General features: G+C 34.1%; 1 protein-coding gene across 1 annotated transcript in view; it reads left to right on the forward strand.

The window, feature by feature from the left end:
- Positions 1-4,456: 4,456 nt before the first annotated feature.
- The window catches only part of LOC127712845 (uncharacterized), a 144,284-nt gene continuing 121,190 nt past the window's right edge, over positions 4,457-27,550 (forward strand). Inside the window, exons 1-2 of the mRNA XM_052219452.1 lie at positions 4,457-4,588; positions 21,869-21,904. Coding sequence (XP_052075412.1) covers positions 4,523-4,588; positions 21,869-21,904 — 102 coding nt within the window. The 5' untranslated portion in view covers positions 4,457-4,522. The remainder of the gene's footprint in view (positions 4,589-21,868; positions 21,905-27,550) is intronic.

Genomic DNA, 27,550 nt, shown 5'->3' on the forward strand with positions numbered 1-27,550 from the left:
ATGGCTATTTTACCAGCACAGGCAATATAGTGAATCTGTTATTTTGACGGTTCTTTGTAAAGAGAGAATTTTAATATTTATTTTTGAAAAGTACTACGAACATGACGAAAATGTGCATTGTCAACTTATTACTAATATAGTTAAATAAGATAACTGTAACAATATATGAGATGCATATAATCATTTAAAAACATTTATCAGTCAAAATGAAAATAAGAATTTGTAAAAAGAAATAAAAATAAGAATATTGAGCATCCATTTGTTGCAATGAAATCATATCTAATTTAACATGTAGTTAAAATTATTCTAAAATCAGTCACAGTCTAATGCTACATGTACAATGTATGCATAAGAATAAAATCTCTGATTTTTTAACTGCATGTTAAATAGATAATATAAATTAAAGTTACAAATCACATTGCAGACAAATTTGATAAAACATTGCACAATCTAACAAAATCTATCACATAGCTTCAAAATCAAAATTTTAAAAATTAGATTGGCTTTTGAAATAATAGTCAGTTTTCTGAATTGCATATCCGTAAACAAAATAGTGTTTTCCTGGCAAAATAGGCTTCTGCTTACCTAGAGCTGGCAAAATAGCATATTTTCTATTTTGCTGTTGCTGGCAAAATAGCCACTGCCTTAAATGATTTATTCTGAATAAATATATTGTAAGCAAGAAATATAAATTACAGTAACAAGATATAAAAAGAAAAAGACTCATTTCAGTTAATAATAAAATTACCACTAATTAGTCTTTTGTTTTCTTTATAAATGTCACCTTTAATCACCTATAAAACTAAGTGAGAACTACCTGTTATTACATGCATATGACATTGAAATTAACCAAATACACAATTACGTCTTGGATCAATATGTGTGTTACTGACGTTTTTTATGTCCTTTTTAGCTCACCTGGCCCAAAGGGCCAAGTCAGCTTTTCTCATCACTTGGCGTTTGTCGTCATGCGTTAACTTTAACAAAATTTTCTCTAAAACTACTGGACCAAATTTAACCAAACTGGGCCACAATCATCATTGGGGTATTTAGTTTTAAAACTGTGTCGGATGACCCTGAGCGATAGCAAGGGGTAAAATATCGGCATAAAGGGACAACCTGTGGTAAAATCATGATATATTCAATCCCCATGAATTATTTCGATTCTAATAGGACAAATACGGCAATTCTTTTGGATCGAAGCACTCTAGGTGAAGGCAAATATTTGCCGTTCCCATAAACAAACGCACTATTCCATTGACTAAAAGAACGGAGCAAACTGAATTAGTGACATGGTTAAACTATTTACAATAATGTATTTAAATAGGTTTGGATGAATTTAAATAAGAATTTTATTTATATGTCTAATATGTATAAAAAAATTGGATTATAACACATTTTAGCATCGTTTGTTTACGTTTCCTTGTTGTGATGATTTTCGGTTTCACACAGTTGGAAAGCAAGTCCATAGAAACGTCTGTTGTCGTCAAGCTCTATCAGCAACAATAGCAGGGGGAATTAATAAGGTGGCGCTACAGTCGTCCGTGACGTCAAAAAGTCCGCCAAATCAATCGGCTAAAACATTGACGTTTAAAGTATTTATTTCAACTTGTCATGCTTTTATTATAATTGAATTTTAAAATTTGTAGGTTTTGCGACCAATATAGATTCAATACTTCATACATTTTTTGTATCTGGCAACTGAATTTCAGAAAAACAAGTCTTGGATACATAAAGATTAATCTGCAGGCTGTCAATTTTCTGAAAAAAACATCTTCTTTGATCTTGTCTGAAATTTTTGGGTAATCGTCATCGTCGTCGTAGTCCTAAGACATTTGGTTTCCGAACAATAACTTTAGTATAAGTAAATGGATCTCTATGAAATTTAATCACAAGGTGCAATACTACAAAAGGAAGTTTGGGATTGATTTTGGGGGTTATGGTCCCAACTGTTTAGGAATTAGGGGTCAAAAAGGGGCCAAAAAAGGCATTTTCTAGTTTCTGGACAATAACTTGTGTATAAGTGTATGGATCTCTCTGAAATTGTACCACAAGGTTCCATACCACAAAGGGAAGGTTTGGATTGACTTTGGGGGTTTTGGCCCAAACTGTTCAGGAATTAGGGGCAAAAAAAGGGGGAAAAAAACAAGGTTTTTCTGGTTAATGTACAATTACTTAATTATTAGTCTATGGATCTCTATGAAATTAAACCACATGGTTCCATACCACAAAGGGACAGTTGGGTTTGACTTTGGTGGTTATGGCTCAAACCATTGGGGTGGGGGTTCCATACCACACACGGAAGGTTGGGGTCGATTTTGGGGGTTATGGCTTTAAGGTTGAGAAACTAGAGGCTAAATAGGGGCCAAAAACAAGACTTTTCTAATGCTGGCTAAGCTGGTTCTAACATAAATTATTTCTGATCTATATAAAGAAACAACAAATACTGATATGGCAGGAGATACACACCAAACAGGGTGTGTAAATTATTATATATAGTTTGTTAACAGATTTACTAAGTATTGCGCAACAGCAAAGAATTGCACAACAGCAAAAAATCTTCAATTGAAAATAAATACAAATTTTTAACCAATTTCAATGAGGATTAATTTAAAGTCTTGAATTGTTGGGGGTTCTTACCGTGTATTACTATATTGGATATTGGGGTCCCATTTTTAAATAGGTCTACATTGAGGGCCAATTTAGGTCCAAAACTAGACTTTCAAAAACTGAATTCTTGTGGTTCTATGATATGCTAAATCTAACTGTGCATTCAAATTTTTAATTTTGGGCCCTGTTTTCAAATTAGTCCATATAAAGGTCCAAAGGGTCTAAAATTAAACTTTGTTTGATTTCATCAAAAACTGAATTCATGGTTTTTTTTTATATGCTGAATCTAACCATGGAATTAGACTTTGGATATTGGACCATTAAGTAGATTAAATGTCCCATTTCAAATTTTTAAGTTCTTTGACCACATTTATTGTGTGTCAGAAATCTGTAATGTGTCAAATATTTAATCACTATCCAAATTCAGAGCTGTATAAAGCTTGAATATTGTGTCCATACTTGCCCCAACTGTTCAGAGTTCGACCTCTGTGGTCGTATCCAGCTGCTCAAGTCGGAGCACATTTTTGAAACTAGTTAATGTTTAAAAAAAAGATGTCATGACTGGTACAGTTTTACTTGCCCAAAAGTTACTGACTAAATTTCAAATTTGTTTTGGCAAGAAGTTTTTTCTCGCGTTGTATTTCAGGTGATGCAGCATCATATATGTACAATAGCAGATTGGTAAATGTCTAGAAAGAGATATCATCTTATCACATGATAAAAAAACCAGACATATTTGCAGATGTAATGTATAACATAAAAATAAGAAGACGTGGTATGATTGCTATTGAGATAACTCTCCACAATAGAACAAATGACATAGAATTTAGCTACTATACATGTAGGTCAACATATGGCCTCCAACAATGAACAAAACCCATACCGCATCTTAAGCTCTGAAATGACAAATGTAAAACAATTTCAAATGAGAAAACTAACGCCCTGATGTTTGTACAAAACAATAAACGAAAAACAAATATGATATACAGCAACAAACGACATTCACTGAATTATAGGCTTCTGACTTTGGGACAGGCACATAAAGAAAGTGGTAGACCGAATTATCCGTCGTTCAAAAGCTTTTTTAAGGTAGATGGGGTGTCTAAATTATAATCCATAGAATTTTTTAATATTTTGCCAAAATGTAGTTTATATCATGCTTTTTAAAAAAAAAAATAATAAAAAGAATGGGTCACGGGGCTTATTTTCACGCTACAGGTTGTGCAAAATTGACAGATTTTGTATGGATTATGCATGGAAAACCCAGTTTTCTGCCATAAAACGAAAACTGCATCATAGAATTTTGAGATAAAATATGAGAAGATAGCTTTAATAGTATGCTTTCAGATAAGAAAAAGAAAAAATGGGGTCACGGGACCCGTTTTCTTGCTACATAATAAAATAGGTAAATTCCTAACACATTCCGTTGTAAAAGTAACTTTATCTGAATTATCTGCCCTTACATTTGAGTTGCCTCCCCTTATGTGGCAAAGTTGGAAAAAATAGAATCAAACAAAAGTATTCTGTTTTTTTGTAAAATACAACCATAGATATGATAAAATATGTCATTTCCTATATTGAAATGAAAATTCTTACACATGAATTAACTACTACTCTCAAAATTTGCACCTTTTATTAAAGATCTAGACCGATTGTTTTCTGGTATTTCAAAATCCAAGATGGAGGAAGACACCCTATCTACCTTAAAAAAAAAAGCTTTTGAACGACAGATAATTCGGTCTAAGAAAGTGGCAGAGTTGAACATGTATACCGGTAATCCAAATCCTGAATCTTAATTACCGAGGTTTTGTTTTGAATTATTGAACTTTTATTAATTTTTAGACCAGAGAAAGAAGGCGATGATTGAATAATAACCAAGTGAATTAAGTGAGAGCCTGGAATAGATCTAGATATGCCAGCAAGTAAAAAAAAGCCGAATGGGCCTTTGTCCTGCAAAAAGAAATCTTCAACCTATGAGGTACAGTACAAGTAGAGTCCTATTTCTTAGAATGTCTTGATCCGACAATTATGAGAGTGTAATTAACACCTGCTGTGATATTACCTGTTGGTAGATTGTAAACCAATCAGTAGCTTAATATTTCAGAAGGTAGAAGACCTGGATGCTTCATACTTTGTATATAGATGCCTTATGTTATGAAGTTTCCGTCTGTTATATGTCCATTCTTCTTGACCTCATTTTCATGGTTCAGTGCACGTGACTACTTGAAAAAATAGTTAAGATTATTTGTAATGTTAATTTCTTGCTTAGTATGAGTAAAAGGATAACCATATTTGGTATGTGCGTACCTTGAAAGGTTCTCATGTCTGTCAGTTTTTACTTGACCTTGACCTCATTTCATGGATCAGTGAACAAGGTTAAGTTTTCGTGGTCAAGTCCATATCTAAGATACTATAAGCAATAGGTCTACTAATATTTGGTGTATGAAATGATTGTAAGGTGTACATCTCCAACTGTCAGATGTCATCTGACCTTGACCTCATTTTCATGGTTCAGTTAAGTTTTTGTGTTTTGGTCGGTTTTTCTAATACTGTATGCAATAGGTCAACTATATTTGGCGTATGGAAAAATTTTACAATGTACATGTCAGTCTGGCAGGTTTTATTTGACCTTGACCTCATTTTCTTGGTTCATTGCTCAATGTTTAGTTGTTTATACGACCGCAAAAAAATTTTGTGGTCGTATATTGGTATGACGTTGGCGACGTCGTCGTCGTCCGAAGACACATTGGTTTTTGCACTCTAACTTTAGTTTAAGTGAATGGATCTCTATCAAATTTTACCATAAGGTTCAATACCACAAAAGGAAGGTGGGGATTGATTTTGGGGGTTATGGTACCAACAGTTAAGGAATTAGGGGCCAAAAAGGGGCCAAAAATAAGCATTTTTGTAACTTCCAAACATAACTTGTGTGTTAGTGTATGGATCTCTCTGACATTGTACCACAATGTTCTATATCACAAAGGGAATGCTGGGATTGATTTTGGGGGTAATTGCCTCCAAATTTTAGGAATTAGGGGCAAAAACGGGGCAAAAAACAAGCATTTTTCTAGTTTCATGACAATAACTTGTGTGTAAGTGTATGGATCTCTCTGACATTGTACCACAAGGTTCCATATCACAAACAGAATGCTGGGATTGATTTTTGGGTTAATTGCCTCCAAATTTTAGGAATAAGGGGCCAAAAAGGGGCAAAAAACAAGCATTTTTCTAGTTTCATGACAATAACTTGTAAATTATGGATCTTCATGAAATTGTACTACAAGGTTCCATATCACAAAGGGAAAGCTGGAATTGAGTTTGGGGGTAATTACCCTAAACGTTTAGGAATAAGGGACCAAAAAGGGGCCAAAAATAAGCAATTTTCTAGTTTCCAGACAATAACTTGTGTTCAAGTCTATGGATCTCTCTGAAATTGTACTGCAAGGTACCATACCACAAAGGGAAGGCTGGGATTGATTTTGGGGGTAATTGCCTCAAAATTTTAGGAATTAGGGGCCATAAAGGGGCAAAAAAACAAGCATTTTTCTAGTTTCAGGACAATAACTTGTGTGTAACTGTATTGATCTTTATGAAATTGTACTACAAGGTTCCATGTCACAAAGGAAAAGCTGGGTTTGAGTTTGGGGGTAATTGCCCTAAACGTTTAGGAATTTGGGGCCAAAAATGGGCCAAAAAACAAGCATTTTTCTAGTTTCCAGACAATAACTTGTGTTCAAGTGTTTTGATCTCTCTGAAATTGTACTGCAAGGTACCATACCACAAAGGGAAGGCTGGGATTGAGTTTGGGGGTGATGAATCATAAGGGAGTTCAAAAAATTGGGGGGGGGGATTTTTTTTCCCTTTTTTTTCTTTAAAATTTTCCATTTTAAATTGGTTATTTCTGATTTATATATAAAAGCAAATAATAATGATATGGTTTGAATAGGTAAATTAAAAAAAATTAAGTTCTTAGACCACATTCATTCTGTATCAGAAACCTATGCTGTGTCAAATATTTAATTACAATCCAAATTCAGTGCTGTATCAAGCTTGAATGTTGTGTCCATACTTGCCCCAACTGTTCAGGGTTCGACCTCTGCGGTCGTATGAAGCTGCGCCCCAGTGTTTTGGTTTGTTTTTCTTAAACTATAAGCCATAGATCAACTATATTTGACCCATGGAATGATTATAAAGTGTACATATCACCCCATATGTACCAAGTGTTAGATTAGTTTTATTGATATTAAAGAAATTTCTTAGTATTCCTAAACAGAAGATTTTATACACACAGAAGAAGAAGTACTATTACATAACAACAAAATTATTTTCATTTACCTGTGTATAATATGACGCAGGTTTCTTCAAAAGTGATGATTTTCTATAAATTGTTTGAAATTTCACAGTGATAACATACTCTAACTTTGTTTAAACCTGTTTATTTACTTTTGACTTTAATTATTTATCCCTTGTAATTTTTTATTAACTGTGTATTTGCATTCAGGTGTCACAGGTCAAATTTATTCGTTCATTGTGTGTTAATTTACGTTTTTTGAGTTAAGCCTTCCAATTGATATTTTATAGTGTGTTTTTCTATGTTGTGATGTTATACTATTGTTTCAGAAAAGGGAGAAGGTTTGGTACCATTAAAACGTTTAATCCCGCTGCAAATGTTTCCACCTGTCCTAAGTCAGGAATCTGATTACAGTAGTTGTCGTCTGTTTGTGTAGTTCATACGTGTTTCTCGTTTCTCGTTTTTATATAGATTAGACCGTTGGTTTTTCCGTTTGAATGGTTTTACACTAGTAATTTTTTGGGACCCGTTATAGCTTGCTGTTCGGTGTGAGCCAATGCTCCGTGTTGAAGGCTGTACCTTGACCTATAATGGTTTACTTTTATAAATTGTAACTTGGATGGAGAGTTGTCTCATTGGCACTCATACCACATCTTCCTATATCTATATCTGTCTGACAGGGTTCATCTGACATTGAACTCATTTTCATGGTTCATTGGTCAATATGAAGTTTTCATGGTTTGGTCTGTTTCTTATACTAAAAGTAATAGGTCAACTATATTTGGTGTATAGAATGCTTGTAAGGTGTACATGTATTTCTGGCTTGGTTTATCTGACCCTGACCTCATTATCTTTGATCATGTTAAGTTTATGTGATACTTTTAGTAAAACTTTATATTTAGGACTGCCAATATATATAAAATCAATGGTCAGTAAAGCAGGCGAGACATTTCAGTGTGTGCACTCTTGTGTCATTTTATCAGCTGATACTATAAGCAGTATGTAAACTATATTTTGTGTATAGAATGATTGTAAGGTGTACAAGTCTGTCTGGCAGAGTTCATCTGACCTTGACCTCATTTTGATGGTTCATTGGTCAATGTAAAGTTTTTGTGTTTTGGTCCCTTTCTCAGGTACTATTAGAAAAGTGCCGCTATATTTGGTGTATGGAATGATTGTAAGGTGTGCATGTCTGTCTGGCATAGTTCATCTGACTTTGACCTCATTTTCATGGATCATTGATTATGTAAAGTTATAGACTTTCATCATAAATTCAATCATGATCAGTAAAGCAGGCTAGACATTTCAGCATGTGCACTCTTCTTTCCAATTTTTTTTATCAATATGCTGCATTAGGCTCCAAATTTTGTTTTTAAATTCAGTTTCACAAGCTTCTAATGCAGTTAACCTTGATAAATAATTAAACAAAACATTAGGTATTTGCATGAATATTTCTAATAACACAGTTTAAGAAATTCTATCTTTAAAATGTACGACTGTTGATTAGAAAAAACTTCTAATCAGTATTGTCACAGGCATTGAATTAAAATTGATTTTGTCAACTTGTTCTAAAAAGAGTTACTTTTCTTCTATTCTTGCATCATCAGTTTGTGTGCCATTTATACATCGAAACTGTTCTTTCCAACTAAGATGAATTTCTTTCGACATGTTTGAAATCAATGAGACATTAATCCTGCAACTTATATTAATCAATTGTGCTTTTATTGATGGTTAGAAAGTTATCCCCAGAGCCTCAACATTTATTTATACCTGTCAATTATAATACACAAATTTAACCCTGATCAACCAGATCACACATAACCTTAACACATGCAGTCGGCTGGTTGTGTAGCAGAATGCGAGACATAGGGATTACTATCTGGCAGCGGAGTAAACTATATATATGTATTAAGCTTTGTATGTCAGAAGGTAGTAGACCTTCTATGCAGATACCATATCATGGGCATATGTTACGAAGTTTTGTCATTTGTCTATTGTCCTTGACTTCATTTTCATGGTTCATTGACTGCTTGAAAAAAAGTTTTTTGTCATGTGAAATTCTCACTTATTATGAACAAACAGATAACTATATTTGGTCTATTGGATCCTTGCAAGGTCTACATGTCTGTCAGACTGGGTTCACCTGACCTAGACCTCATTTCTGGGATCAGTGATCAAGGTTAAGTTTTTGTATCAAGTCCATATCGAAGATACTATAATTAAAAGGTCAACCATATTCGGTGTATGGAACACTGTGAGGTGTACATGTACATGTTCAACTGGATGTTTTCATCTGACCTTGCCCTTTTTGCATGGTTCATTGGATAACATTAAGTTTTTGTGGTTTGGTCTATTGCTCAGATAAAATAAGCAATAATTAGGACACTATATATATATATACATGACACGGGTTATGTTCTTCTCATATATTTTATGACGGTATAATACTAAACCCCTAACAGGAGGGATTGTGCCTGATATTCATATGATGAAGACATAATCTTTCAATCAGTTTAATTGAGGTCTGGAGCTGGCATGTCAGTAACTGCTAGTAGTCTGTTGTTATTTATGTATTATTGTCATTTTGTTTATTTTCTTTTGTTTCCTATTCTGACATCGGACTCGGACTTCTCTTATACTGAGTTTTACTGTGCGTACTGTTGTGCGTTTGTTTTTTCTACATTGGCTAGAGGTATAGGGGAGGGTTGAGATCTCAAAAACATGTTTAACTCCGCCGCATTGTGCCTGTCCCAAGTCAGGAGCCTCTGGCCTTTGTTAGTCTTGTATCATTTTTAATTTTAGTTTCCTGTGTATAATTTGGAGTTTAGTATGACGTTCATTATCACTGAACTAGTATACATATTTGTTTAGGGGCCAGCTGAAGGACGCCTCCGGGTGCGGGAGTTTCTCGCTGCATTGAAAACCCATTGGTGGCCTTCGGCTGTTGTCTGCTCTATGGTCGGGTTGTTCTCTTTGACAGATTCCCCATTTCCATTCTCAATTTTATATATATATAAGTACGTCTGAACCAGTGACAACTCTACAACAGATTTTTCCATCGGATCACCAGCAGTGATGGTGATGCATGGCTGTGTACATTCTGTATATACAACTCGTTTAAACATCAGCCCAACAATGTTAGATCTGTAAATTTGCTTTCGCAAATTTTTTGTTCTTCCCTCGCCGGGATTTTGGCTGATGTTTAGAAGAGTTGTATATATATATATATATATATATATAGTGTATGGAATCATTTAAGGTGTACATGCTGTCTGGCAGGGTTCATTTGCCCTTGACCTCATTTTCGTTGTCCATTGGTCAAAACTGCCTTGGTGGTCTCGTGGTAGCGTGTTCGCTTCGAGTGCGGAAGGTCATGGGTTCGAACCCTGGCCGGGTCAAACCAAAGACTTTAAAATTGGTATTTGCTGCTTCTCCACTAAGCATGCAGCATTAAGGAGTAAGAGCAAAGACTGGTCGGCTCGGAGTCAGAATAATGTGTCCCAGTAAGGTGACATGTCTTCCTGCGGACTGTTACCTTGTGCACTAGCACGTTAAAAATCCTGCTCAGTGTGTCTGTCTAGTACAAAGCAGGGTTAATATTCATATTACATTAACATGTTCTCGTCCTGAATATGCATATCAATTTGCCGCTGATCGTTAAGCAGCCATCAATCATCATCATCATCCATTGGTCAATGTTTATTTGGTCTCATTGGAGTGTAAGCATGATGCGGGATTTAATGTAAGCTTCCCACATGAAAAGTCAAATTATTTTGCGTGAAAACGGGAAACGAAGTTGGGCAGGACATGTGAAATTACAAGCGCTAGTTATCGTAAACAATGATAAGTGGGATACAGGATTCTGAAAAACTAAAAAGCAGGGTCCGGGATCAGACCCCTCCCCCAATGAAACCCCCTGTTTAGTTTTCATGGTTAGGCAGGATTCATATGACCGTGACCTGATTTTTGTCGAGCCTGCGACATTTATACTGCGAAAGCGAGACATAGCAATCCTAGATTCCTTTAATGGCGGCGTCAACATTTAGGTTCAGTCTGTGGTTAAAGTTTTTTTAGACATCAATAACTTTGTCATACCTTCATGGAATTTTATGAAATTTGGACAGAAGCTTGATTATGACCAAAATACAGTATCAAGAGCAAAATTTTGAAAAATATTTTTTTTTCATTTTTCGGTATTTTACTAATAACTGGCCATGGACTTAGTTTTTTTACAGTTAACATTCATATTCAGTCTGAGGTTAAAGTTTTTCAATCATCACTGACCAAAATACAGTATCCAGAGCAAAATTGTGAAAATATTTATTTCGATTTTTCCGTATTTTACTGATAAATGGACTTAGTTTTTTCGCATTTAACATTGGATTCAGTTTTTTCACATTTAACATTGGATTCAGTTTTTTCACATTTAACATTGGATTCAGTTTTTTCACATTTAACATTGGATTCATTCTGAGGTTAAAGTTTTTCAGTCATCAATAACTTTGTCAAACCTTCATGGAATTTTATGAAATTTGGACAGAAGCTTGTTAATGACCAAAATACAGTACCCAGAGCAAAATCTTGAAAATTTTGGTTCTCATTTTTAGCTCACCTGGCCCGAAGGGCCAAGTGAGCTATTCTCATCACTTGTCGTCCGTCGTCGTCGTCGTTAACTTTTTACATTTTGAACTTCTTCTAGAGAACCACTGAATGGAATAAAACCAAACATGGCATGAATGTTTCTTATGAGGTGCTGACCAAGTGTTGTTACTTTGTAGCCGATCCATCATCCAAGATGGCCGCCAGCGGGGGACTTAGTTTAACATAGGACCCTACGGGAAAAACATACAAATGTCTTCTTTTAGAGAACCACTGAATGGAATGAAACCAAACATGGCATGAATGTTCCTTATGAGGTGCTGACCAAGTGTTGTTACTTTGTAGCCGATCCATCATCCAAGATGGCCACCAGCGGGGGACTTAGTTTAACATAGGACCCTATGGGAAATACATAAAAATGTCTTCTTTTAGAGAACCAATAAATGGAATGGAACCAAACATGGCATGAATGTTCCTTATGAGATGCTGACCAAGTGTTGTTACTTTGCAGTCGGTCCATCATCCAAGATGACCGCCAGCGGGGAACTTAGTTTAACATAGGACCCAAGGGAAATACATACAAATGTCTTCTTTTAGAGAACCACTGAATGGAATGAAACCAAACATGGCATGAATGTTCATTATGAGATGCTGACCAGGTGTTGTTACTTTGTAGCCTATCCATCATCCAAGATGGCCGCCAGCGGGGGACTTAGTTTAACATAGGACCCTATGGGAAATACATACAAATGTCTTCTTTCAGAGAACCACTGAATGGAATGAAACCAAACATGGCATGAATGTTCCTTATGAGGTGCTGACCAAGTGTTGTTACTTTGCAGTCGGTCCATCATCCAAGATGGCCAACAGCGGGGGACTTAGTTTAACATAGGACCCTATGGGAAATACATACAAATGTCTTCTTTTAGAAAACCACTGAATAGAATGGAACCAAACATGGCATGAATGTTCCTTATGAGGTGCTGACTAAGTGTTGTTACTTTGCAGACGATCCATCATCCAAGATGGCCGCCAGTGGGTGACTTAGTTTAACATAGGACCCTACGGTAAATACATACAAAATGTCTTCTTTTAGAGAACCACTGAATGGAATGGAACCAAACATGGCATGAATGTTTCTTATGAGGTGTTGACCAAGTGTTGTTTCTTTGCAGCCGATCCATCATCCAAGATGGCCGCCAGCGGGGGACTTAGTTTAACATAGGACCCTATGGGAAATACATACAAATGTCTTCTTTCAGAGAACCACTGAATGGAATGAAACCAAACATGGCATGAATGTTCCTTATGAGGTGCTGACCAAGTGTTGTTACTTTGCAGTCGGTCCATCATCCAAGATGGCCAACAGCGGGGGACTTAGTTTAACATAGGACCCTATGGGAAATACATACAAATGTCTTCTTTTAGAAAACCACTGAATATAATGGAACCAAACATGGCATGAATGTTCCTTATGAGGTGCTGACCAAGTGTTGTTACTTTGCAGACGATCCATCATCCAAGATGGCCGCTAGAGGGGGGGGGGGCTTAGTTTAACATAGGACCCTATGGGAAATACATACAAATGTCTTCTTTTGGAGTACCACTGAATGGAATGAAACCAAATATGGCATGAATGTCCTTATGAGGTGCTGACCAAGTGTTGCTACTTTGTTGCCGATTTACTGTTCAAGATGGCCACCAGGATATTTTATTAAATAACGGGACCAATATTAATCCAAATTTGGCCTCAATCATTATTTGGGTATCTGTTACGATTTTTATCTATCTTTACATGATTTCTAAAACCAAAGTAGAGTCAGGTGAACGACACAGGCTCTGGAGAGCCTCTAGTTCTGTATTTTACTGATAAATGGACTTAGTATTTTTTTTACATTTAACATGTTTAACAATGCAAGTAGATGTAGTCTGAGGTTAAAGTTTGTTACGTATACACATCAAATACTTTGTCAAACCTTCATAGAATTTTATGAAACTTTTTTATGATTAAGAGATAATGTCTGAAGCAAACTTTTGAAATATATTTTCATTTTCAGTATTTTTCTGATAGATGCACTTAGTTTTATTACAGTTTACATTTACAGACAGTCTGGGATTACATTTTTTTGACATGATAAGTTTGTTAACCTTCATGGATTATTATGAAACTAGGACAGAGCTAATCTTCAAGACCAAGAAATAGCATCTAAAGAGAAAGTTTACTTTACTTTTTACTGATAAATGGACTCACTTTTTAAGTCAACATTTCACTTTTACACTGACAGCAGCAATCGTAGGCTAGACAAAGGGTTCCACAGAACCCCTTACAAATTTTTAGGCAGTTAAGCTGCCTTATGCTACCACCCTAGATTTGTGTTCTTCCCACTGAATGGTGTAAAAAGTGCTATTGTTATTATCTAGCTGGCTAATATGTTATTAATAACTAATTGGGCACTTTTTTCATACTTTCAATTCTGGAATACAAAAAATATTACCAGAAAAACCTTAAATGATCGTCGAACCACCCAAAATTTTTGAAGTTGCACAAAGGAAGTAGTGCTCAATAGAAATCCGTACATAGTTTATTATCCCATGTGCTTTTGGCTAAGATGTCAAAGAACAATTGTATGAAATATTTCATCGCCGAGAATCTCTTATTACAAGTCGTTTCCAAAATGGCAAACAGTGCAGCAATATTGTTCATGTACACCAAATCTCTATGATAGAGGAAATAACGTTATATATAGTCTAATAGGAATGTTGTGAATTATAGTTATCTCGTACCATTGTAAACTCGTACCAATGTCAACTCGTACCACTAAAAAAAAACTTGTACCAATGCAAACTCGTACCACGGCTAACTCGTACCACAGAGAAAACCGTGGCAGATTGGCTTTGTTGTCTCTCTTGAATAGACTCTTTTTTAAACTTTTACTGACAACTATTTGATTTAATTTTTAATCATTCCAAATCGGTAACATTGAATAGATTTGTGTATTTTTCTATTGTTTCTAAAAGGAATTTTATTTAATGAAAGAATTTATTAATTGTGTTTTAAAGGCTTAAAATTGTTTATGACCAACAGTTAGAAAGTATGAAATAATATATGTTTATATAATATTCAGCACTTTGTAGCAGAATATGACCATGCTTTTATTTGATATAAATAATAGGTCATTATCATTCTTCTAATTTATAAATATCACCTGTAGTGGAAGATATGCATAGTTCTTTTAGAAAAAGTAGCCAATATATGAAATGGCACCTGAGATTACTCTCGGTTTTAAGTGGGGTTCGTGTTGCTTAGTCTTTCGTTTTCTATGTTGTGTCTTGTGTACTATTATTTGTCTGTTTGTCTTTTTTATGAGTTTGACTGTCCCTCTGGTATCTTTCGCCCCTCTTTTTTAATGATGTGTCTAATGGTATTGTGAATGACCAGTAGGCGTAATGGTAGTGTTGGCAGAATAACAAAGAATATGTTTCATTTTGATGCTTTATTTACCACAATTTCAAGAACATTCATGTATAAAAATTAACAAAACATCAAATATTACTATTTTTTTCTCTCAAGAAATACACCTTATGTTTTATTAACATATATATCATATATTATTTCACATATATATCATATATTATTTTGTCTAAGTTTTCATTAAATTCTGGTATAAAATTCAAAGATATTTTAATTTTTTGTATAAAGCTTAAAAAAAATAATCATAAAACATTCGTATTTATGTCTAAGTTTTTATTAAAATCTAGTATACAATTCAAGTAATTCAACTTTTTTTGTTAAGTTTACCCCCAAAAAAATCATAAAACATTCGTATTTTTGAATATATTTTTAATGGTACGAGTTTGCAGTGGTACGAGTTCTGATTGGTACGACTTCCCAGTGGTACGAGTTTACGTTGGTACGAGTTAACTTTTTTAGTACGAGTTTACGTGGTACGAGTTTACAATGGTACGAGTTAACTTGCTTCCGTCTAATAGTAGTCTAAGTTACACGAAACGTAAGCTAGTAAGTATTCTGATGTTATAAAGTAAGTTTTGTTTATCATGATTGTGATTAATCAATTAATTTCAATTAAATGTATGCACATTTAAATTCCTTTCTTTTATTAAATTATTCCGTTCATCACTGAACTTGCCAAATAAAGTTGTTGTTTTATGAAGGACAAAGATGAAAATCGACTTTGATCCGATGTTTTATAAAATGTGGACAACTCGTCCCCGAGACAAGTCAGACCGAGTCCATTCGGACCACTTGTCAGATTTACTTAGGGTTTCATAAAATGTTAGACTAACATGTCTAGCGGAGCCATCAATCTTTCGTTTGTGCCTTGGGGTCTATTTAGGGGTATTTTGAGGGGTCTAAAGAAGGGAGGGGTTTACTATAGAACCCTATGGGATTTTAATTTTTTTCAATTTTCAAATGACTATTACTTGAAAACAGTAAATGATAAGACACACACGGTCTTCAGTAATAATAACAGGACAATAGAACAAATCAAATAAAATATAGGGTGACAGTGATTTTCCTGCCTTTATTTTAGGTCCGAATATCGGACCCGTTCCCAATCAGAAAATACCTAAAATTTTTCCCAATTGAACCTGTAAAATTCCCAATTCAATCAAGTTGTAGTGGATAATTTTATTGTTCGTATGATTTGGTTCAAAATATAGGTTGTTGTACTGTTCCCGGTGTAATCATGTTGAGGAAGTACACCACTAATTCATGGCCCCATTGCTTTCTATGTTAAATTCCTCAATTTCAAGCAGACACAGCTCTTTTGTTTCAAGTTCAAATAAAGTGACAATCATTGCATGTCAAAGCAACACTTTATGGTGTCTTGTACTGGAAAAATCAACATACCTTTAATGGCATATAAGAAAGAACTGGTTCCCGGAACTTTGGATGTACCAAAACAGGTACTTCAGATCTGACATACAGGCAAAAAGTACCCTCTTTATAAAATTTGGTGCAGTTTTTTTAATATTCAAAATTATAAGTCAAAAAGTGTTCTACAATGATCACCAGTCATTCAGCTTTCATTTGATACCAACAATACCTAAATATTCTACATATTTTGAAAGTTACACTCATGCGTAGGAACTATTTTGTGTTAAATATGTACTACTTTCTGGTATGTGCTTTCTGGCCGGGCCGAATTAGTGGTGTTACACCTATAACAGAACCAAACTTGCTATACTGACTTCAGCATCACTTTATTTCATTCTATGATCTATTTCAAGCAATAAAAAACACATAAAGCTTAAGTCAAAATACTATTTTACTAATTTTAAGCTCAAATTGGACTGGTAGTAACATATAGGTTATTCAAAGAAAACTGCATATGAATATTATAAATGGCCAATATACTTTTTTTTTTGCTGTGAATTGAGCATGCCCAAACAGACAACATGTCCTCTCATTATTCAAAGTATTATGTTCGCAAATAAAAGAAAGGCAAAGATGCCACTGATTGTAAAAATCTTGTTGAGCTTTAAAAAATCCAAAATTAGTACTGAAGATACTTCAGGGATTGATATATTTTGAACGAAAATGTTTCTACTTTTACGGATGTAGAACAGGATGAAGCCGTGGTTGTGGCGGATAAAGGCACATAAGCAATCGCCACAAACCCAAGTGATAACACTAAACAAATTGTTTCTACCCAAACATCTCAGCATGATTCACTTAAAATGAAATCTGCTCATGTACAAAGAGAGACTGACCGTCAATCCCACTCTTGAGTGCGACCATAATCAGTGACAGTTGTCGACTCTAAGTTCTAACTCAGAACTAAGCACAGAAAACATTATACCATGCCATATAAGTGTCGGTTAGAGAAATTTTACCGACAAGAAAACTTGCAATAAATCTCAGGGTTGTTTGACTGGGTTGATATGTTTGAAAATTGGAATTTTGAAATAATAAATAACATGTACAAATTGTGACTTGGATGGAGAGTTGTCTCATTGGCACTCATACCACATGTTCTTATATCTACATCCTTAAAATATGTTGAAACCAATTGATTTATTTCCCAATTGCCTAGGGCCCAGGCCCCATTTGAAAAAGGGTAGGAAAATCACTGGGTGAGTCCATGGGGGGGTCATCCCACCCCCTTCAATTTAGAAATGTGCTTTTATCTTGTAAACGGTCACGATCCCCACCCCTAAACCATATATATACTTGTATGGGACTGCTGAGATCCCCACCCCTACTGCATATATATATTCTTGTATGGAACAGTAAAACAAATCAAATGAAAGATAGGGGAGTCCACAGGGGTCCCCCCCCCCTTGTTTTTTGAAAACTTGTAAACGGTCGAGATCCCCACCCCTAAACAGTATATATTCATTTATGGGACAAGATAACAAATCAAATGAAATATAGAGAGAGTCCCTGTGGTCACTCCCACCCCTTTCTTTTTGAAAACTTGTAAACGGTCGAAATCCCCACCCCTAAACCATATATGTTCATTTATGGGACAAGATAACAAATCAAATGAAATATAGGGGAGTTCCTGGGGTCACCCCCCACCCCCCTTATTTTTGAAAACTTGTAAACGGTCGAGATCCCCACCCCTAAACCATATATATTCATTTAATTTATGGGACAATAAAACAAATCAAATGAAATATAGGGGAGTCCACAGGGGTCACCCCTACCCCCTTCTTTTTGAAAACTTGTAAACGGTCGAAATCCCCACCCCTAAACCATATATATTCATTTATGGGACAAGATAGCAAATCAAATGAAATATAGGGGAGTTCCTGGGGTCACCCCCACCCCCCTTATTTTTGAAAACTTGTAAATGGTCGAGATCCCCACCCCTAAACCGTATATTTTCATTTAAGGGACAATAAAACAAATCAAATGAAATAGAGGGGGAGTCCACGGGGTCACCCCCACCCCCCTTATTTTTGAAAACTTGTAAACGGTTGAGATTCCCACCCCGAAACCATATATATTCTTGTATGGGACAATAAACTAAATCAAATGAAATAAAGGGTAAGTCCCCTGGGGATCACTCCCGAAGGGCCAAGTGAGCTTTTCTCATCACTTGTCGTCCGTCGTCACAGAGCCTCTAGTTTTGAGAACTTGTAAACGGTGAGATACCCAACCCTAAACCATATTTATTCCTGTTCGTCATTTCAAGAAGATTTGAATGACATACAGGTTCAATCTCCTAGGGGTCACATATGCATATCACTTTACTAGACCTAACCAATTTGTACTGGACTTTGCCCAATGTCAGGCGACCATGGGAATGAAGAATTATGGGAGCTCTGTTTGGAAGACTTTGTAACAGCATCCTGTTACAATTATTTCTTGTTTATTATAAAATTTAACTGATGCAAAATTAAGTCTAGGTTAATTGAATTTACTTTACTTATTTTTTGAATTATTTCTGGGACTATAAAAATTTCATTTATGGCTCATTTTAAAGAAAACATATAAATCTTTCAAGCAGTGTAAAGCCCAAGAATGTTTGACCAACTGTTTTATAATCACCTGTCATTTTACTCCAAACTTGGGATGAAGTGACATCATGGACTTAGTGAAGGTAAGGTTCATTTACATTTACTATGGACAGGTCAATCAGACCTCACCTTTGATCCCTGTAGTAGTAAACTTTTGGCTGATTTGTGTCTCATAACTTTTGTACTGTAAAACCCAAACGCAGTGTTCCTGCCAGGGAAGCAAGTCCATTCATACTATTACAAACTCGTACTACGTCAACTTGTACCACTAAAAGTCAACTGGTACCAACTAAAACAACTGCAATCATTGCGAACTTGTACCCCTGCAAACTTATCATTAAAAATATACATTGATATATGCATTGCTTTTGAAAACCTTGATAAGATATTAATTAATTTGCCTTAATAATCAATTCATTAGATAAACATACATGTACAATATACGAATGTTTAATGTTTGTTCTTTCAAATCTTTAAAAAAAAATGAAGCAACACTGCCATAGTTTTCATAATTATGTTTGCCTTTGTTTTTGGTTAACTGCCTATAGCGCTTACAGTGCTTTGATTAATATTTTTGTAAGAGCTCTCACATGAACAGTTATCAGAAGTTTATATTAGCAAAATCAGAAAATCAGTGCTGATAAACTATTTTTAAAAGAGTTATGCCCCTTGGAAATATTAAATATATATGGAAAATTGCATTGTTAGGGCTCACAAATGTACAGTTTTTGCCTGTTTTTTTTTATGAAAACATATCAAAGAGTTATATCAGCAATGTCTCAGACAAGTTCTAAAATCAGTGCCCATCAACTTTTAAAAAAAGAGTTATGCCCCTTGGTAATATTAATTATATGGAAAATTGCATTGTAAGCTCTTTCGAGCCTACATATCTACATAAAATATTTATAAAAAGTTTTAAAGAACCCCAAAAAAATTAGTTATTGTCCAATGATAGATAAAATGATATGTTTCACTTTTCAATGTTGACACTCTTTCCCAATTCTGCTTTTATTAATGTTTGAAATAAGAAAAAAAACGTATTTTGATTTTTTGTGAACTTCGTAGTTGATGCCTCTTTAAGGACTTGGAGTTACTGTAGAACCCTTTTTGAAAGTTTCTTTTGAATAATAAAAAAAAAATAATATTAACATAGGAGGGCATATTAGCTCTGATACTTATATATCTACATGTACTACGAAATTTCTGGGAAACAAAGCGCTCTTAAATTAAAGGTATGTTGAATTTTTCACCAAGTCAGGATAAGATATACTTTTGACCTGAAATGACTTTCACTCTATTTGAACTTAAATCAAAATAGCTACTAATGCTTGAAACTACAGAATTTAACATAGCAAGAAATGGGCTATGAATCAGTGATTTAATTCATAAGGAATTTTTTTTTATGCGACAGGGGTATTAAGTGTTACCCTTGACCATCCGTCCTTCTGTCTTTCCGTCCCATTTTAGTTTGTTTGAATCTTGAGCGGAAGCATTCATTTTCCTCAGACACTTTCTTCTTTTATTAAGTCTCCCAAACGAAGTTTGGGAAGACTTATTGTTTTTGCTCAGTTATTATTATTATTATTCTTCTTCTTCTTCCTCTTCCGCCGCTTTTAAATTTGTTGAACTTGTCCGCACCCGTTCTCCAAAACCGCTTGTCAGATTAACTTAGGGTTTCACAATATGTTAGATTAACATGTCTAGTGGTGCAATCAGGGTTTTGTTTGTGCAATGGGGTTTATAAAGGGGTACTTTGAGGGGCAAAAAGAAAAGAGGGTTTCACTATAGAACCCTATGGGATTTTATTTTTTAAAATTTTCAAATGATTATAAATTGAAAACCGTTTGTGATAGACACAATCTTTTTAATTGAAAATGTTCTAAATGATAAAACCCATTAAATGAAATACAGGGTTAGTCCCCAGGGGGTCACCCCACCCCCTGCCATTTAAAAAAGTTCTAATACCTTGTCAGTGGTCAAGATCCCCACCCCTAAACCATATATATTCTGGTTTGTCATGCTAAGATGGTTTGAATGATATACAGGGTTAGTCCCCAGGGGTCATCCTGACCCCCTGTCATTTGAGAAAGTTCTAATATCTTGTAAATGGTCGAGATCCCCACCCCTAAACCATATATATTCTGGTTTGTCATGCTAAGATGGTTTGAATGATATACAGGGTTAGTCCCCAGGGGTCATCCCGACCCCCTGCCATTTGAGAAAGTTCTAATATCTTGTAAATGGTCGAGATCCCCACCCCTAAACCATATATATTCTGGTTTGTCATGCTAAGATGGTTTGAATGATATACAAGGTTAGTCCCCAGGGGTCATCCTGACCCCCTGCCATTTGAGAAAGTTCTAATATCTTGTAAATGGTCGAGATCCCCACCCCTAAACCATATATATTCTGGTTTGTCATGCCAAGATGATTTGAATGATATACAGGGTTAGTCCCCAGGCATCACTAATGCATATAACTTTACTGGACCAAACCAATTTTCACTAGACTTTGCCCAATGTCAGGCGACCCTGGGAATTACGAATTATGGGAGCTTCGTTTGGGAGACTTCGTAACAGCATCCTGTTACAATCATTTCTTGTTTTAACTTGGAAAAGGGTAATACGAGTTCAGAATGTTTAGAAATCTCAATATCATCAACTGTATTGCATAATTATTGTGGTGTATACATCAAAACCTCATTTCAACTGATCATGAGTCAGAGCAGAATTTCTTTTCAATTTTTAAAGTTTTCAACATGGAAACATACAATGTATAAACCATTAATTTATATAAATCAATTGTGCTTTCATTGATTAGAAAATAGACACTTCTTCTTCTGTATTTTTCTTTGATTTAAAATTTGATTTATTGCAGGCACAGAATCAGAAATCAATTTCCAGCTTTTTTCAGGTATCTATTGTATATACATTTTATATTGAAGGTGTATCTTATACATGTTATATAGAAGAAACATGCAACTGGCATACCAAATTATAAGCCTGTATCTTTTATGAGTTTATGCATTTGAGTGATCCAACATGACTATTAAACTTATTGCGAGGGAAATATAACCTTTCCCCAGAATCAGAACCTGATTTTTGTGGTATTTTTAACTTTCCATGAACTGTCGAATTGAAATAACACAATAGCTATTGTTCTCTGTCAATGAGAACTTGAAATTTCTCCTCGAAAAGCCAATCATACATTTATTAATTTGGCTGTACAAAAATTTTAACTCTTTCTAGTGATGAAAATACATGTGCCAATACTGAAAAATTACACACATTGTAAGAGAAAGAGATAATAATTACCGGTACAAATTTGTCAATAATTATAGACTACTTAACAAATTTTAATTTATATGGTCAGTACAGAAAAATTTAACTTGTAAAAAATTAATAGATAAAACTGTAGACACTTTTGTTTAAAATTGTGCATATTGCAAATAAATTATATCAGTATGAAATAAGAGGATGTGGTATGCATATGATTGCCAATGATATAACTATCCACCAGAGACTAAATGACGTAGATGTTAGCAACTTAAGGTCGCTGTATGGCCTTCAACAGTTTAGCTCAAGGTTTTATAGTGATAAAACGTTAGTTTGGTATAGCAATGCAGTCAAGATTTACCTCATACAATCTAGTATTCCACTAAAAAACAGACTAAATGCATGACATGTAATATTTCAGTAGAAATCATTTTGTTGATATTAATTAATTTACATCACTGCCCTCCACCCCAATCCTCCCTGTATATTGCTGTTAATAATATTTAGGACTGTGGGACCAATAACTGGGTTGCTATCTCTTTTGAGCCTGAACCAAATGCCGAGAAGATAATGAAGATACAGTGCAGATAAAGGCATCTGTTTTACATTTATCAAATCAGTAAGAGCCCAAGATGTGCCAATTGGTTCTTGGTATACACTGAACAAACACAGGTTTGGGAGAAAGAACCACAGGTTAAAATTTTCTTTGCATATCAACAAATCACGAAACATATTTACAAACAAAGCAAAATCAAGTTGAAAATCTGTGATACTCCTGACACAAAGTACATGATAACTGTGAGTTTTTTGGAAAAATTACTACTCTACCTATTTAACCATATGATATAAAGCTAAAATGACTTAAATGCAAAACAATTTATGTAATGTAGCAATAAAGGAAAACCTATCCACTAGGGAGTGGAGGATGGGCCGAAAATATTTTCCTAAAAATTTATATGGCTGCTGCAAGCAAGCTTTCAAATTGTTTTAAGAATAATTAGGCAGGTGTGCATTAAACAAAAGCCCTGTTAAATAAGCGCTTACTGGTTTATTTAAATGCAATGTGAAATCTGATTGGTTAATTTGTTTGATATCGAAAAACAATTGCCGGTTGTAATCAGGCTTGTATAGTCCGCGTTTTTATTCTCCAAAATTGAACCTGCCAGAAAGGGGTGCGGATTACACAGTACGATAAGCAAGGATTGAGAAAAATTTGATTTCAAGAGGTATTTTTACGTTCTGCCATGTTTGTTATTGAAATTGTAGAGGGGGCTCTTATCATTTTCAAAACTTAATAATTTACCTAATCCATATTAATATGCAATTTTTATTCAATATCAAATATAAACTGGTAAAATTAAAAATTAAATGCTTCACTACAAATTTCTCGTTTCTTTTCACTGCATTGCATAAAATAAACTGAATCCGCTTGAATTTAACAGAACGAAAAAAGTGTTAAGTCGGCCGGGAACCAGCTTATGCATAAAGACCTATAAACTACAAAATGCAATCGGTTATTCGTTCCGTTTTGGTGTTTCATACTGACGCATGTGTTTTGTTTTAGCTCAAGATCCTTCAAACATTAATGTGATAGATATGTTAAACATCATTTTACTTTAAAAGGATGGAACTGTTTTACTTTAAAATTCGTATTCTAGTGATATCTATAAAGTACGGATTTTCTGTACACTCTCACCGTATTTATTTTCATTTACATGTGCTATTTGAACTTCTAGTTAAAACATACACAAGTTTCTCAATTGTTTTTTTGTGATTTTGACTTATTCTAACACTCATGAAGTGTTCTAGAATCATTTACAAGCATTTTGATGATGGAAAACTGGTTTTTCCATGTAAATACCGCAAACGATCACACACGATTTGAAATAACCAGAGTTTCATTAGATGTTTTCGAACAGTTTCAAAACTTTTTATGCCCCCGCCTATGCCCCCGCCGTATCAGTGGGGACATTAAGTTTTACCCTTGTCCGTCTGTACATACGTACGTACGTCCCAAAATTGGTTTCCGGTCTCTAACTTGAGTTTGCCTCAACCAAATGTTATGAAACTTATACACAATGCTTATTACCACAAAACACAGATCAAGTTTGAATTTTGGTGGTGTCACTTTAACCGTTCTAGTGTTATAGTTGAATCAACTACAATCAATGCTTTCTCTGACATAAACAAGTCAGAATAAAATGACTTCCATAGGTCAGATATAATTTGATGTAAGTGTTGTCTCCCTTCTTGCACTCAACAGAATATGACTTGTACAGGTCAGTTTATGTCAGACTTTAATTTATCATAAAATGACTTCCACAGGTCAGATTTTGCACAAAATATTGTGACTTAATATCTTCATATTCTAATAAGATTTATGCCCCTTTTTAATGCATTTTGACTTCGAGAGGTCATTTTTGTTCTGATTTGAAGCAGTCATTACTACCACTTTGTTATCAATCTCCATAAAAATATGGTGATTACTAGTTTCGAATTAAAGAGTTTTAAAAAGTGGGGCTCATCTGACATCATACCTTCTCCTTTCCAGAATCTAAACATAATATATTTATCTCATCACTTTCAATTATTTCAAAATACAAAGAAAAACCAGGTGAGAAAAAATGGATCATACAATTTTCTGAATATCAAAAGATTTACAAAATACAATATTGGATACATTACATGACAATACTTCAAATCTTCCAAGGAAAAACAAGACACTTATTCAGGATAAGACTATGTTAATAAAAGATATATTCTCATCCACTTTAAGCTAAATGTATTAAGAGCAAAACATTTATTATTTTAATATTTCATTGAGGTAAATACTGTTGTGCAAACTGACTCAAACAAGTCACATTATGTTCTGACTTACTAAATGTATTACAACTTTTAAGTCTAGTATTGTCATATTGATTTAAAAATGTATAGGTAAGCCAGATAAAAGACTGAGGAAATTAGGTCCCCATAAGTCACCATAATGAGGACTATAAAAAAGTTTATTTGGTATATTCAATATTAAATGTATATTCAATATTAAATGTATTTTCTGACTTAAAAGAGTCAGTCCAAAACTAAAATAAATTTATTGAAATATTTAAGCCGGGCATTGCCATATGATATTAAATGAATGTATGGGAACGTCAGATAAAAGACACAGGAAATATATGTTAAGATCCCCTAAAATAAATAACCATTTGACTTAATTGTTTCTAAAAATTTATCAAATAATAAACTCGAAAATGGCAGATTCAGAAGCAGTCTGAAAGCAAGGACTTTCTTGGATTAAAGGAAGTACACCTAGCTTTGATTGGAAATTTTGTTCTGTAAACTGACTTTAACAAGTCAAATCATGTTCTGACCTCAAAGAGTCAGTCAAAACTAAACTTATTACAACTTTTAAGTCTAGTATTGTCATATTGATTTAAAAATGTATGGGAGAGCCAGATAAAAAACAGAGGAAATAAGGTCCCCTAAAGTCACAATAATGAGGATTATATAAAAAAGTTTATTTGGTGTATTCAATATTTAAATGTATTTTGTTTTAAACAGGTCAAATTATGTTCTGACTTCAAAGAGTCAGTCAAAAACTATACTTTAACTAATTATTGCAACTTCTAAGTCTGGCATTGTCATATGCATTTAATAATGTATGGGAAAAACAGATAAAAGACACCCAATAATAAAGTCACAATAATGAGGGGGGGGCTTAGAGGAAGAAGACCTAGTTTTGATTGGAAATTTTGTTCTGTAAACTGACTTTAACAGGTCAAATCATGTTCTGACTTCAAAGAGTCAAACAAAACTAAACTTATTTCAACTTTTAAGTCTAGGTTTTTCATATTGATTTTAAAATGTATGGGAAAGCCAGATAAAAGCCAGATGAAATAAGGTCCCCTTACGTCACAATAATGAGGACTATAAAAAAGTTTATTTGGTATATTCAATATCAAATGCATTTTGTTTTTAAAGATTTTCATCAAATTATCTTAAATTTTATTTTATTTCTGTATTTTCATGACTTTTCTTTTCTGTTAAGTTTACACATAGAACTTGTGGTTGCCAAAAGAAATAAAATTTTAATAACCATTTGGCTGAATTGTTTTTAAAAAAACTTATCTATTAATTAACTCAACAGTTGCAGATTCATATTTAGGGGGGGGGGGGCTTAGAGGAAGAACACCTAGCTTTGATTGGAAATTTTGTTCTGTAAACTGACTTTAACAGGTCAAATCATGTTCTGCTTTCAAAGAGTCAGTCAAAACTAAACTTATTAATACAACTTTTAAGTCTAGTATTGTCGTATTGATTTAAAAATGTATGGGAAAGCCAGATAAAAGACAGAGGAAATAAGGTCCCCTAAAGTCACAATAATGAGGACTATAAAAAAGTTTATTTGGTATATTCAATATTAAATGTATTTTGTTTTAAACAGGTCAAATCATGTTCTGACTTAAAACAGTCAGTCCAAAACTAAGTTTATTGAAATTTTAAAGTTGGACACTTCCATATGATATTAATGAATGTATGAGAACGTCAGATAAAAGACATAGGAAATATATGTAAGATCCCCTAAAATAAATAACTATTTGACTTAATTGTTTCTAAAAATTTATCAAATAATAAACTCAAAAATGGCAGATTCAGAAGCAGGGCTTAAAGGAAGTACACCTAGCTTTAATTGGAAATTTTGTTCTGCAAACTGACTTGAACAGGTCAAATTATGTTCTGACAAATTGACTTAAACAGGTCAAATCATGTTCTGACTTAAAAATATCAGTCAAAAACTAAATTTATTAAAATTTTTAAGTCAGGCATTGCCATATGATATTAATGATATGTATGGAAAAGTCAGATAAAATACACACGAAATACATGCAAGATCCTCTAAGATAAATAACCATTTGACTTAATTGTTTCTTAAAACTTATCAATTAATAAACTCAACAGTGGCATATTCAGAAGGGGACTAAGAGGAAGAACACATAGCTTTGATTGGAAATTGTGTTCTGTAAACTGACTCAAGCAGGTCAAATCATGTTCTGACTTATAAGAGTCTGTCAAACACTAAATGGATTGCAACTGTAACAGTCGGGCATTGTCATGATTGTGATGTGATTGTTAGAATGTATGGATACAAGTAGGAAAAAAGATCACAAATATTAAGTCACAATTTTTAGAACTATATAAAAGTTAATTTGGTATATATTTGATATCTTAATATTTCATTGAGGTAAATCCTGTTGTGCAAACTGACTTGAACAAGTCACATTATGTTCTG

This window comes from Mytilus californianus, unplaced genomic scaffold, assembly GCF_021869535.1.
Source record: "Mytilus californianus isolate M0D057914Y unplaced genomic scaffold, xbMytCali1.0.p SCAF_8, whole genome shotgun sequence".
Lineage (NCBI taxonomy): Eukaryota > Metazoa > Mollusca > Bivalvia > Mytilida > Mytilidae > Mytilus > Mytilus californianus.